We start from the raw sequence: 14,362 nt of genomic DNA, 5'->3' as shown, positions 1-14,362 counted from the left end.
GCATCCTGGTAAAATGATGTTACATAGACAGCAGTGCCTAGAATTGGTACAGCTAATCATCTAATCAGCTAATATCTATGAGACGCTTTCACCCACACCCCTTGGCTTATTATGAGAGGCCACCAAGACCCTCATAACACTATAGTTAAACAGTAATGTCATTATCTTACCTTTGTGGCAAAATATGCTGAAATGATAATGACCTGTACTTTATGTAGTGTCTAAATTATATATGTTTATTGTATTTAGCTTTATTTTGTATTGCATTTTTTCTTTTCTTTCCTAAACAAACTTTTGTATACTGTTTACATGATCAAAAATTAAACAAAAAATCAACACAACACCAACAGTTGCCTCAAGGTGTTTTATATTATAATGTAAAGATCCTACAATAGTATAGAAAAAATAAATAATTTTTAGAATTTTGCCACCCAAAAGGAGAGAAGGGCAATATCATACACAAGTGCATGTAGTATAGTAGAGGCTTCTTGCCCCAGTTGGTCTTGTGTTGAAGTGTTCATGTTGATTTAAGATTTATAGATTATTTTTTTAACTTATATTGCAAAGGTTTAAGAACTACTCATGCAGACGGAGACTAACAAAGTAAAACAAGAAGAGACAAGCAGAGAACACAGAGATGAAAGACGTGATGAGCAAACTGACAACACACAACTGACACACGTACACACAGATGAGACGGAGACAGACTGGACGTGAAAGAGAACCAACCAAATCAGACAATGAACTAGGAAATAGAAACGTGGATAACTAAAGTAGGGAGCAGTGGAAAATAATACCAAGCTAGAAGACTAAACTGTTAGGGTGCCTGGGTCGTCGACCCAGTGTTTTGTGTTTTTGGTTCTTTGATTTAGTTTATTTCATTATATTCTAGCTGTGCCTTATGGTTTATAGGTTTATTCTTAGTTTAGGTTTTCTGTGTGGGTTTTGTTAGAGTTTTAGTGTTCTGGTTTTCTGTCTGTGATCCATAGTTGCTGTCTCCCCTGTCTGCTGTATCCTTGTGTCAAGTCATGCGTCTCTGTGTTATGTTTCCTGTTTTACTTTGAAAGTCCGTGTCTCATGTTAATGTGTCTGGTTTTAATTCCTTTGTCTCGTTAGGCCTGATTTGCCCCAGCTGTGTTTCCCTCCTGTTTCCCATTCCCTGATTGCTCCCTCTGTGTATTTAAGCCCCGTGTTTCTCTGTGTCTTTACTGTGATCTACCCTCATCTTGCTGTGCAGCCCGCCCACCACCCTTGGAGTCTCAGTTGTGTTACCTTTTTGGAGTTCACGTTTTGCCTCTGAGTGTCTGCACTTTGGGTCCTTTTCCTGCCTGCACACAGCCGTTTCATAACATAAACAATGCACAACACATAATAAATCCAGACATACGGCACTGTGCAAAGGTTTTAGGCAGGTGAAAAAAAATATGCTGTAAACAAAGAATGCTTTCAAAAATGGAAGTGCTAATCTTTTATTTTCATCAAGTGAATGAACAAAAGAGAAAGCTAAGACAAATCAATATTTGGTGTGACCACCCTTTGCCTTCAAAACAGCATATACTGCTAGGCACACTTGCACACAGTTTTTGAACGAACTCGACTGGTAGGTTGTTCCAATCATCTTGGAGAACTAACCACAGATCTTCTGTGGATGTAAGCTTCCTCACATCTTTCTGTCTCTTCATGCAATCTCAGACACACTCGATGATGTTGAGATCAGGACTCTGTGGGGGCTGTACCATTGTTCCAAGTACATCTCTGACTTGCTCACTGTCTACAGCTCAGTCAGACCTTTCAAGGATCAGATTCAGATGTTTTACATGTTCCCAGAAATAGATCTCAGTCTACTAAGAGTGCTTTCAGTTATTGTTTTTTCTTTGGTTTTACTGTTTTCATTTCTTGTAGGAAGTTTAAAGACAAATCTGTCTTTATTTTCTGTGTTAAGCACACTGAGTTTTATTTATTTAACATATCATAAAGTGCTGTTACTTCATTACTTAAACAAAAAAGACAAAAAAGTTATCCACAATGATGGATTTTATATTTTCATGCAGTGTTTTTAAAAAGATAAAATAATCTACAGTCTTTGTGAAAAAGCAAGGAATTAGATGCATGAGATGTGTTGAAGAAAAAAATCTGACTTCAGGTCCTTTTTCCTTTTGTTTGCTGTGGTGGTGTGCTTATCAAAGTATACCTTTACAAGATGGATTTACAGACACAGAGAGTGGGTATGAGTGGGTAAACCAGACCACTGTTATTTATACCAGAAGGGTAACAGAGAGTAGTGGAAGGGTTGCTAATTACATACAAAGAACAAAAAGGTAAAAGTTAAAAGGGTTTTGTCACTGATCATGGGGTAACAGGCTACAATAACAGGAATAAAGATAAGGTTCATAAAAAAGCAAATGGCCACAGGAACAGGAGGCCACATTCCAAAGGTTCAGATCTATCAAAACAAATCAGAGGGTTACGGGATGATGCAAAGATGTTTATCTCAGCTCTGAAACCTGAAACTCAACATTTAGGGCTTCAAGCAACAACAGGTGCATTTGCTGTCCCTTCACTTCTTTCACTTTTAATTCTGCAACAAAGGAGAGAGGTTGTGTGGACAACATGTCAGGAATAGCAACTAATAAGACTTCCTTCTTTCGTTCAGACTATGAACATGTAACTCTGCCTGCTGTTTACACCTTTGTTTTTATCATTGGTCTGGGAGCTAACGGATGGGCGGTGAGGTCCTTACTTCAGAAATGGAAAATTCTTGGACACATTAATGTGTTTCTTCTGAACCTTGGAGTTGCTAATTTTTTGTTCCTGCCAACTCTCCCATTTTTGTCAGCCTACTATTTTATGAGGAATAAATGGATATTTGGAGATGCTTTCTGCAAGATCACAAGATTCTGCTTCAACTTGAATTTATACGGCAGCATTGGATTCCTCACCTGTATAAGTGTGTACAGGTACCTGGCTATTGTCCATCCGATGAAAGCAAAGAGAAGGATCACTGTCCGTAATTCTGTGGTTATCTCAGTCATGGTTTGGCTGTTGGTGAGTGCTCAAAGTCTTCCAGACGTGCTCTTTCCCAAAAACTCAACAAATAGAACTGAAAAATGTCACCATACCACCTCTACAGAGTATGTTGAGAATTATCTGAAATACAGTGTGGGTTGGACATTGACTGGGTTTGTTATGCCTTTCCTTATTTTTCTTGGCTGCTATGGACATGTGACTCTTGTTCTCTGCCGCAAAAATACCATTAATAAGGTGGTGAAACAAAGAAGCTTAAAGTTGATGTTCATTTTGATTTTGCTCTTCTCGGTCTGTTACATCCCCTACCATATTTTTAAGAACCTTAGCCTTTATTCAAGAGTACTTTTTTCAACCAACAAGAAGTATCCATCATGGGATAAGACAGTCTTCTGTGCTCATCAGATCAGTCGTGGTCTTGTGTGTCTGAATAGTGTTTTGAACCCCCTGGTTTACCTCCATGTCATGGATATTCCTGCTCAGCTCCAACAGCTGCTTCAGCAGTTTCGTCAGACATTTACTCGTTTGTTTGTGTCAGAATACGGCAGTGTACCCGTGGAACAAACAGTGACCACAACAATATCTTAACAGTAATTAGTGACTTTGACTTTGTCTTTTAGAGTAGAGTGTAAAGACTGTTTTACGTATTATACTGTCTATACTATCTTTTTCGGGATAACGGTTTTGGCTCAAATGGATTTATAAATAAAAAAGCTTTGTTTCTGTGTTTGTTGTTCTTCTGTTGCCCTGCATCGAAAATTGCATTATTGAAAATTGCATTATTCAAATCCTTTACAGCAACATTTTTTTTTGTCACATTGAAAATATAAACAACCACTGAGACATGACTACACATGCGTAGGGGATTGGAGGCAAGACAACAGAAACTAAAGACCAGATAAGAAAGCTAAGGTGATCTCAACAAATGCTAAACAGAGGAATAGCTATAGTAACTAACACAAGGAACTGCTTCTTAACCTGCCATAGAAATGCTGGGTCACAGACCCAGGACCGTGACACTTTTAATTTAAGCAAAGATCAGGAAAGAGCGCTGGCAGATTAGTATCATTTATTTTATGTTCACTGACACAGTTTTCAGGTTAGTAACCACTTTTCTTTAGATTTGTGTAGGTTATGTGTACAGCAAAATAATTTCCCATAAAAAACATCTGCTGGATTATTGCGTTTGTATAGCAGTAGAACAGTGTTGGTGAAATTTAATCAACATTAACTTTTGTTTCATGCCTACTATAAGTCAGCTTGGCAGTGAACATGTGATTCATATTTGACATAAGATACACAATATTTGGCTTTTAGTTTGCTCTGGAATTCTAATGTATAGTATTTGATGTATACTGCTCTAAGCAAGGGCACACACACACACACACACACACACACCCTAGATTCATTATTTTTATAAGTCATAACATTTTTTGAACTGTAAATGACAGTAAAGAGTTATCCTTTCTAAGAAAGTAATTGATGGATTTCTAACTATAATATTTTTTATGTATTTCTCTCCATCTTTTTGAACTTAAAAATGTAAAATGTTTAATTGACTATTTTAAAAAAATGTATTTAAAGTCTTCAATTTAATTTAAAGACTTTTATTTAAAGACAAAATTTTACTTTCACATTCTTTTCTTGTTAATCCCATACTGTACAACTAGTCTGTCAAATGAAATAAAGTCTGTTCATTCTAATATATGTTCTAAGTATTTCATTCCTTGACAACTCCAATCTGGGAAGGTAATCATATTAATGTTCTGTATTATGTCACAGTTGTTCCAGATTAGTGTATGTTTGCATGAGATTAATGAAGTCATTTTTAGAAACTTCCACCATGCTTTCAGAGAACTTTTGCTTTCACATTTAAACTCCAAACAGAGGGAGACTTTAACCTTTTGTTTCAATCATAAAACTGCCGACAGGTTGGGTGAGCAGTTTTATGATGTTTTATAATAATAATAAACTTTATTTATAAAGCACACTTAAAACCAAGGGTATACCAAGGTGCTTAATAAGTAACATAGAGAGTAAAAGGAAGATAATAGAAATAGGACCAAAGCAAGTACTAGGTATGCAAGCAGATAACTGTCACTGATACATGGCAGAAGCAGCAGATACAGAACAAACAAGGAATTAAATTAGCATAAAAGTGCATAATGTAAAATCATAAGTGAAATGTTAACTAGAAGGAATGAATATATATATCTTAGGGGTGCTACAATGTATCTGTATTGAATGGTTCAATACAGTGCTTTTGGTTCGGCACGCATATGTATTGAGCAATGCTGAATTTTTAATTTATTTTATCAACTTTTCCTCTGACGATGCTGTCTGTGTTGAGAGCTCAGTGGATCTGCGTTCGACTACTCTGCCTAGGCTGCACTGTCGAGCTCAGATCCACTGAGTACCCATACGCATTCACTCATGCTAGCGAGACAGAAGTTAAGCTCGTTGCAACATGGCAACTGCCTCAACGCTACCCGAAATTGAACCTCCTCTACCATCATTGAGATCTGGCGTTTGGAACTATTTTGGTTTTCATGTGAAGCATGACCCTGATGGTAAGCGTGGACAAAACAGTAAGTCGGACGTGCCAGGCAATGCTCAATTACATCGGTGGAAACAGACAAGCACGCATGCTACAAACTTTACCCGAGACAGCCGTTAGCACATGATTCTTAGAGGGCAAAAGAAACAGGGCAATGGCTACTTTTATAGCTGTCGACATGCGACTATTTTCTGTTGTAGAAAACAACGGGTTTCAGGAAAGGCTGAGAGTACTTGAGCCCCGTTACAACTAAGTGCTAGCACTCCAGAAGATGAGTGTGAGGGGAGGTTCTTCAGAGAGTAGTTCCTTTTAAGGGGGCCTGATATGTTTAATATGCTGCTGAGAATATACCCCAGAAGAAGGGTACAGTATAGCTTTTCCACATATGAGTGATTTCTCGAGTTAAAAGAAACATGTATAATTTTAATCAATTACAAATTAAAAAAGGCATGAACATTTTTTTGTATCGAAAAAATATCGAACCAAGACACGAAAGTATTGAACTGAACCGAATACCATTTGCTAAAATGAGATTTACATGTATTAATACTGACTGCTAGCCTTTTAGACAAGGACAAGGACATTCTTTGTCGGCCTACTGTCAACCTCATGTTTACAGTACAGTATTTACTTTTAGAAATCTCTTATGTCTTAAATTACACACCAGGGTGTGTATTAAATTGTTGGTGTAGTGCATTTCAAGAGTCACAGAATCACAGAACGCTAATTCAGTGCTATTCCATAACAGCTAAAACACCGTCACTCTCCGCTAACACCTGAACCGGAATGTTTCCGGTTTATTTTTATTTATTTTTACTTTTACTTTTTTTTTATTTTTGTTTTTTTCTCTCTCTCTCTGTCTTCTCTTTCATCCCTCCAGCTCATCCTTCTCCTTGCTTGTTTTTACGCCCTTCTTTCTTTCACTGCATGGATCACCTGTTTCCCTATGCAACCACAAACAACACCCTCTATTTCTACACACTCACACAGCATGATCACACACACATATGTGATTAACGGGAGCACATTCACCACAGCCTCACAGGGACATATAGGTCACGCACACTCAAGCTCATACACTCCTGGTCATATTAGTTAATATGCTCACACATAATCAGACTTATGGAGCCTCTCGCCACACATTTTTCTTCTTTTTATTTACAAACAAGTGATGTTTTTCCATTCTCTTCACCCATCTAAGCGGAACACGCAGCGTTCATCATTACATCATTACATCATTACGCACAGGGGAAAGAGGTCAAAGATATTTAACCAGCTCAAAAAACAACATGCAGGCGTTGCTTTATTACAAGAAACTCAGAATTATCACAGGTTTAAACACCTGAGTTTCCTAATGTGTTCGCAGCCTGTTACAATTCTAGACAAAGGGTAGTAGCAACTTTAATTCATAACTTTCACATTCCAAACAAGGCCCAAAGGCAAGATTAAGATTGCATACATATCTATTAGACGTGTTGCATTTACTTTAGATCTCAGTCTTATGCTTCAGTGTGCAGGGTTTCAAGGTTGAACATGACATATAAATTGTAAAAAAATAAAAAAGGGTGTGTTTTCTTTCACTTTATGACATATAACTCTCCATGAAGGGGGAAGATTGTGCAGACTTTACTTTAGAAGCACAATGAATAACAGATCCTGTACTTCAGGCAACTTAAAACTCCATGAACACAAAATTCTACCTGCCATTTATGCCTTTGTTATGATTGTTGGTCTGGGAGGAAATGGATTGGGACTAAAGTCTCTGCTGCAAAAAAAGAAGAAACTTCGACACATTAATCTGTTCCTTCTGAACCTTGGAGTTGCAAATTTTTTGTTCCTGCTAACACTCCCATTTTTGTCAGCGTACTACTTTATGGACAGTAAATGGATATTTGGAGATGCCTTCTGCAAGATCACAAGATTCTGCTTCAACTTGAATTTATACGGCAGCATTGGATTCCTCACCTGTATAAGTGTGTACAGGTACCTGGCTATTGTCCATCCAATGAGGATGATGGGGAGAATAACTGTGACTCACTCTATGGCTATCTCAGTTTTGGTTTGGCTGTTGGTGAGTGTTCAAAGTCTTCCAGATATCTTCTTCTCCAAAATCTCACCAAATAAAACTGAAAAATGCTACCATACCACCTCTAACGAGTATGTGGAGGATTATCTGAAATACAGTGTGGGTTGGACATTGACTGGGTTTGTTATGCCACTCCTTGTTTTACTTGGCTGCTATGGACATGTGACTCTTGTTCTCTGTCATGCAAATACCATAAAGGAGGTGGTGAAAAAACGAGTTTTAAAGTTATTATTCATCTTGTGCCTTCTCTTCTCGGTTTGTTACATCCCCTATCATATTTTCAAGAACCTCAGCCTTTATTCAAGAGTTTTGTCAAAACAGGGGAAATGTCCAGATTGGGATGAGGGAGTCTTTGGGGCTCACCAGATAAGTCGTGGAATTGTGTGTTTGAACAGTGTTTTGACTCCCCTGGTTTACCTCCATGTAAAGGATTTCCCTACTCGATTCCAACAGCTGCTCCAGCGAACTCGCCAGATCTTTAATTGGCCGAAATCAAGGAGTGGCAGAATCCCTGTGACACAGTCTGATAAAGTTTAACAAATTTGCCATATGTTAGAAATCTTAAAAATGTTTTAAATAAACCAGCTCTACACACATGCATCTTTGTTGTAATTGTAATCCCACTGTACAAAATTTCACTGGTTTTGACTAAGTCAGTGCGGCACCCCTGAGTATTTTGGGCATCGAGAACAAGTCTCAGATGTGTTCCTTATGTGTTCGTGCAAGAGGTTGTCAAATGTGCAGAGAGGCTCAGCTTGGTGACCTCTGTAGACACTGCTACCGTTGTGGTCAGGAGGGTCACCTGTCTCAAGGGTTTAGACAGGAAACAGGAGCGGGCTACTGAGCTACATCCCACAGTAGCCCACTCATCATCCAGGTCCCAGATAAATCCTGTCTCTGTGCAAAACATCTCGCATCAACAAGCACCACAAAATGACTCTACACACACTGAAACTGCCCCCAAAGAGCCAAACAGCAACAAATTGACAAGCGACACATCTAATGGTTATATATTAGGGGTGCAACGATATTCGTATCGATATTGAACCGTTCGATACAGTGCTTTCGGTTCGGTACGCATATGTATCAAACAATACAATTTTTTTCAAATTTTTTTTTTTTTTTTTTTTTTTTTTTTTTTTTTTTGTGTCCCGTTTGGATCTATAGCCATCAGAATTGTTGTCTTGAGGCCAAGAAAGATGCCAAGAGGATTTATTTTAAGTGGATCATCATATTGGTCCATTTGATTGACCTTTATTATAATTATGAATTTATTTTATTTTCAGTTGCAAACGGGACAGACATGACTGTGGGATAGGACAGGGGGAAAGAATGAAAGAAAGAGGGGGAGAGAAAGAAAGAAAACCAAAGGGGAGAAAAAAAAAAGAACAATACAAAATTTGTAATTTATTTTATCAACTTTCCTTCTGACGATGCTGTCTGTGTTGAGCGCTCAGTGAATCTGCATTTGACTACTCCGCCTAGGCTCGAGAGTGCAGCCTAGGCGGAGTAGTCGAACGCAGATTCACTGAGCACTCAACACAGACAGCATGGTCAGAAGGAAGAGCGCAGGGCAAGCTAGCGAGACAGAAGTGGACCTCCCCATCCTCATTCAGATCTGGCGTTTGGAATTATTTTGGTTTTCATGTGACGTATGACCCTGAAGGTAAGCGAGTCATGGACTAAAGTAAAACAGTATGTTGGATGTGCCATGCAATGCTCAATTACATGGGTGGGAGCTAGTGTGTTAGCGCAGTTAGCTCGTTAACGTGTTGGCCGTCTAGCCCCTCTGTATAGGGTAGCTCGTTAACGGAGATTTGCCGTGTTGTGGCGTTAAGGTTATTTCAACGAGATTAACCTGAAAGCACTAGTGGGAACACAACGAATATGACTGCACATTTACACCGACATCATCCTAGTGCAAAGACAAAAACAACAAGCATGCATGCTACAAACTTTAGCCGAGTCATTTAGACAGCTGTTAGCACAGGATTCTCCTTATGGAGACCTGATATGTTTAATATGCTGCTGAGAATATAGCCCAGAAGAAGCGGATAGTATAGCTTTTATTTTGGAAAGGGACATTTCTCTGTAATAAACTCTCTTTTCCAAAGATGAGTGATTCCTCAATCAGATACAGGGCTCGCAATATCGCTAGCCCGATGTCCCGGGGCTATCTCTGCCCTGCCTGTCGGGCTATTGTAGGAAGGAAAAATATATGTCAATGCTTTTGCATTCTTTCAGAAATGTAGCTGGGTAATTATGTCATTGGGTGAGCCACTGTCAATATGTGACATATTGAAATCGTGTTTGAATTTGCGCTTGTTTTTTTGCTTTCACTTTGCAATCGCGCGAACTGTGTATAGAGAGCGACAGCACTGATCTGTGAGTGATGATAATTTGTGCACCAATTCCTCTGACATCGTCTTATTAATTGTTAGCTTACTACGCAAACATGACAAGTGAAATCTCCCGCAGCTTAAACATGTGAGAGGTTGATCGCACAGAGAATCGCTGAGCTTATGTGAGTGCGGCAGGATATATATTTCACTACGATGACCTGGATGACTGAGAACCTTCACAGACAGATATATATTTTAGTTCTGCTGAGCCAAATAAGACAGGTCAGGGTGAAGAAGTGACAGCCAAAGAAAAGCTTACCACAAAACGGAGAAGTTATGACAAATCAGACTATAAGGCAAAAAGAAAGTGCAGCTTTATGGTTTCATGGACAAAAGAATTTCTGTGGCTGCAATATGACGAGCTAAAAAACAACACGCACAAGGGTTAGGGTTAAATTTAAAAACTGTACTTTTGTGTTAAAATATATACTTATAATTTTAATAAATGACAAATTAAAAAGGCATGAACATTTTTTTTTGTATCGAAAAAATATCGAACCGTGACACCAAAGTATCGAACCGAACTGAACCGTGAATTTTGTGTATCGTTGCACCCCTATTATATACCCTGAAAACAGCAAACCAAGCTCATCAGTCTCACTGGGAAAAGATGTACAGTTCAGTGTCACCTGGATAAGGCACCAGTAGAGGCCCTGTGGGACACTGGAGCTCAGGCAAGTCTTATTAAGAATGAGTGGCAAAAACAACACCTACCACCTCAGGCCACTTGCTGAGGTTTTGGGAACAGAACCTCCTGTCGCTTTAGCAGCTTATGATAGTGAAATCCCATATGATGGGTGGATAGAGACAGAATTCTATTTGGACTGTAACCCTGAAAATTGTCTTCTAGCTCCAATGCTTGTATCCAGTGACCCCAGTGTTGCTCAACTGCCCATTACTGGACTTAATGTAATAGAGGAAGTTGTGCGTAAATGGGGCAAGTGTCAACCAAGATCACGCAACATTCAAAAAATCTGCCAGATCATGTCAGTATTGGTAAACACTGCTAAATCAGTGCTAAAACTATTGCAGTCACCAGACCAAAGCCAAAGTTTGGGCACAGTACTGGCAGGAAAGAGAGGACGATGTCTGGCTGCTGAACAGATTACCACGACATATGTCCGTGCACATACTGGAGCGCAGTTTTCAGGACAGAGTCTGTTGTTTGTCCCAAATGAACCATCAGAGTTGCCTGAGGGTCTTGTCAACTTAATTCCTCACACTGTTCTAGGACATCTGGAAGAAATAAAAGCAGTGTACCCCATCACCCCTGAAAAGACGCAAGACTCGGTGGAGCAGATTTCTTCACAGTCTCCTATACAGGTAAATGAGGATATTAACACACCCTCCTCCAGCCATAAGCCACCTCAGTGGGACCCACCAGTTAAGATGGACCATCTCAGTAAAAATGAACAACAAACTGTGAGACAGCTGTTAAGAGAGGAATGTCATGCTTTTGCTTATGATGATAAAGATGTTGGGTGCATCCCCAGCTTAAACATGCACATCACATTGCATGACACAACACCTGTTCGAAAGACCTACATATCCATGCCAAAACCTCTGCACCAAGAGGTCAAAGACTATCTTCAAGATCTGCTGAACCATGGATGGATTTCAGAGTCCAGGTCACCCTACTCATCTCCAATTGTCTGCGTTCGGAAAAAGTCAGGTGAACTGAGATTGTGCTGTGATTACAGGGAATTCAACCGGAAGTCAGTACCAGACACGCACCCAATTCCCAGAATTCAGGACATGCTAGATTCCCTTCATGGCAGCTCCTGGTTCTCTGTTCTGGATCAGGGGAAAGCATACCATCAGGGGTTCCTGGACCCTGACAGCCTTCATCACACCTTGGGGCTTATACCAGTGTAACTGCATACCCTTTGGCCTCAGCTCAGCCCCCGCAGAGTTCAGCGGAGCATGGAGGACTGTTTAAGGGGCCTGCGGGATGTAATCTGTAAGCCATATTTGGACGACAACCTAGTCCACTCTCCTTCATTTGATACTAATCTTGAACACATCAGAGCTGTCCTACAGAGATACCAAAAACATGGTATCAAACTCAGCCTACAGAAATGTGACATTTTCAAGAGAAAGGTATGTTTCCTTGGTCGGATGGTGTCTGAAGAGGGATATACCATGGACACAGTGGAAATAGTTTCTGTACAAGCTCTCAGAAACAAACCACCATCCACAGTGGGGGAACTGAGTTGGGTCCTAGAATTCCTGTCCTACTATAGGTCCTATAGTATATATGGATAAGGTCTTCAATCACTTTGCTCTGAACTTTGCTTTCCCAGCACGAATCCACCATGACATGGGCAGGGGATTTGAGAATCACATGTTTTCCCAGCTGCAAAAAAGTCTGTGGTCTGCATGGTTCTCACACTACCCCATATCATCCACAAGGATGGGCAAGTGGAGCGTTTCAACAGAACTTTATTGTCCATGTTGAGAACACTAACTAACCTTGAAAAGGCAGACTGGAAGTAGTCACTGGCAAAAGTAGTGCACGCCTACAACTGCACTCGGAATGAGGCTACAGGATTTTTCCTGTACTCTTTGTTGTTTGGCCGTACTCCGAGACTTCCTTTAGACATCTTGTTCAACTTGCCTTCACAGGAACAGCAATTAAGCTACGTGGAGTATGTGACAAAATGGCAACCCCGAATGAAGGAGGCCTATGAGACTGCATCTATGGCAGCCCAGAAAGAAGCTTCAAGAGATAAACTGTCAGATCTACGGAGCTCAACATCACCCAGGGAACAGTGTCCTGCTCCACAGCCTCAAAGAGCAAGGAGGCCCAGGCAAGCTTCAGTCACACTGGGAGGACACAGTATATGTGGTGGTGAATCAAAAAAGCCCTGACATCCCAGTTTATGAGATCAAGCCAGAGAGGGGAGGAAAAAGCCGCACAGTACACAGGAACCTGTTGCTTGCATGTGACAGCCTACCTGTAGAAAAACCACACAGACAGGAGCAAAACAAAAGATGTAAAAGCCTAAGACAAAAGGGGGTGGGGGTGGGGGGGTGGGGGGGGGGAGAAGTTCAACAACATCTACTACAGCAAGACAAGGACATAGAGAGTGAAGATGAGGGTGAGGTTGTCTGAAGGTTTCCACAGCAAAATAGTACCACCAGCATTATCCCTCAAACCCTGAAATCTGAGGTGGGTGAACAACAACTGGGAAAGCCTCAAACCGCTTCTGTAGATGTAGGCTTCCTCACATCTTTCTGTCTCTTCATGTAATCCCCTTCCTGTTGTCCCTTTCTTACAGGACAACAGAATAGGTACACGAACCTGAGTTGCAGACAATAGAGCAACATTACAACCAACAGAAGTCCCAAGATGAGCAAATATCAGATAAACAACAAGATGAGCAAGGAAACAGTGACTCGAGCAGTGAACAAGGGTTGTCACCTGTCCTCAAACACCCCAAGGGAGAGTGACAACAGCCCAAACTGCTGACATACGACGTGTTAGGACAACCCACAGTCAGACAAGCTGATATGGACAATATTAAAACGGGAGCTATTTGCACCCAGGGACTGTGGAGGCCTTGGTGGCCTGAAGATATATACCAGCAAGGTGTGAGAGACAGTAATAAGAAACTGATCCAGAATAAAGACATTAACCCTCTGGGGTCGACGGATGTGACGGCACGTCAAGATCACATGACCAATTTAAGACGAAACAGCTACAAGATGCAGCGAGTCAGAAACTCCATATAACCTTGGGTCAGACTATATACCAGTCTTTAAATTGTGTCGATAGGCCATGTAAAAGCAGAGTTATGATAAAAAATACACGCAATGTTTTTTTTCTGAACAAAACAGTGGTGTTTACAGTGGGAAGAAATGGTAAAAACTGTGTTTTCTAAGGACAGCGCCAGCAAACACTCTCTGCTGGCGAGTGGAAAACGAAAAAACACCCCTTCCCTTTTGGTGTTAAAGTGTGCCATTTCAACCAATCAAAAAATGATATGGCAACATGTGGGACTTGGTTGTTTAGGAAGAGGGGGAAATTTTAGGAGTGATGCCCGTGAGAGAAAGCGAGTGAGTGAAAGAAAGAGAGAGAGCGAGTTTTCACATGTGAGACATTAGTGACGTGTAGCGTGTTTGGAGGCTATAGTTAGCGTGTTGTGTAGTCAATGTTTTGTTTTGTGTGTCAGTTATACAAGTGAATGTCACATTTGCTCCAAAAAACCCACCAAAGGAAGATTCTGGTGTAAACACCGTCTCCACATGGAAAACAGGACTGAAACACCTCCTGTTGTCAGACCTGCAGGG

At 40.3% G+C, this 14,362-nt stretch overlaps 2 protein-coding genes across 2 annotated transcripts; both read left to right on the top strand.

Annotated features, from left to right (window-relative positions):
• The first annotated feature begins 2,609 nt into the window (after positions 1 to 2,609).
• On the top strand, positions 2,610 to 4,397 carry LOC101468513 (P2Y purinoceptor 1-like). Its single transcript, XM_004560449.2, has one exon. The coding sequence runs from the start codon at positions 2,611 to 2,613 to the stop codon at positions 3,610 to 3,612; it is 1,002 nt and encodes a 333-aa protein (XP_004560506.2). The 5' UTR covers position 2,610; the 3' UTR covers positions 3,613 to 4,397.
• A 2,826-nt stretch (positions 4,398 to 7,223) lies between these two features.
• Positions 7,224 to 8,204, top strand: LOC106674602 (P2Y purinoceptor 1-like). The gene has a single exon (XM_024806483.1). The coding sequence runs from the start codon at positions 7,224 to 7,226 to the stop codon at positions 8,202 to 8,204; it is 981 nt and encodes a 326-aa protein (XP_024662251.1).
• Positions 8,205 to 14,362: the final 6,158 nt, after the last annotated feature.

Source organism: Maylandia zebra, linkage group LG20 (assembly GCF_041146795.1).
Source record: "Maylandia zebra isolate NMK-2024a linkage group LG20, Mzebra_GT3a, whole genome shotgun sequence".
Lineage (NCBI taxonomy): Eukaryota > Metazoa > Chordata > Actinopteri > Cichliformes > Cichlidae > Maylandia > Maylandia zebra.
The sequence above is the reverse complement of the archived record's forward strand: the minus strand, read 5'-3'. Positions and strand labels throughout refer to the sequence as shown.

What these genes read in the sequence shown, in the direction of transcription:
- LOC101468513 (XM_004560449.2), top strand. Translation starts at nt 2,611, where the DNA reads ATGTCAGGAATAGCAACTAATAAGACTTCCTTCTTTCGTTCAGACTAT.
- LOC106674602 (XM_024806483.1), top strand. Translation starts at nt 7,224, where the DNA reads ATGAATAACAGATCCTGTACTTCAGGCAACTTAAAACTCCATGAACAC.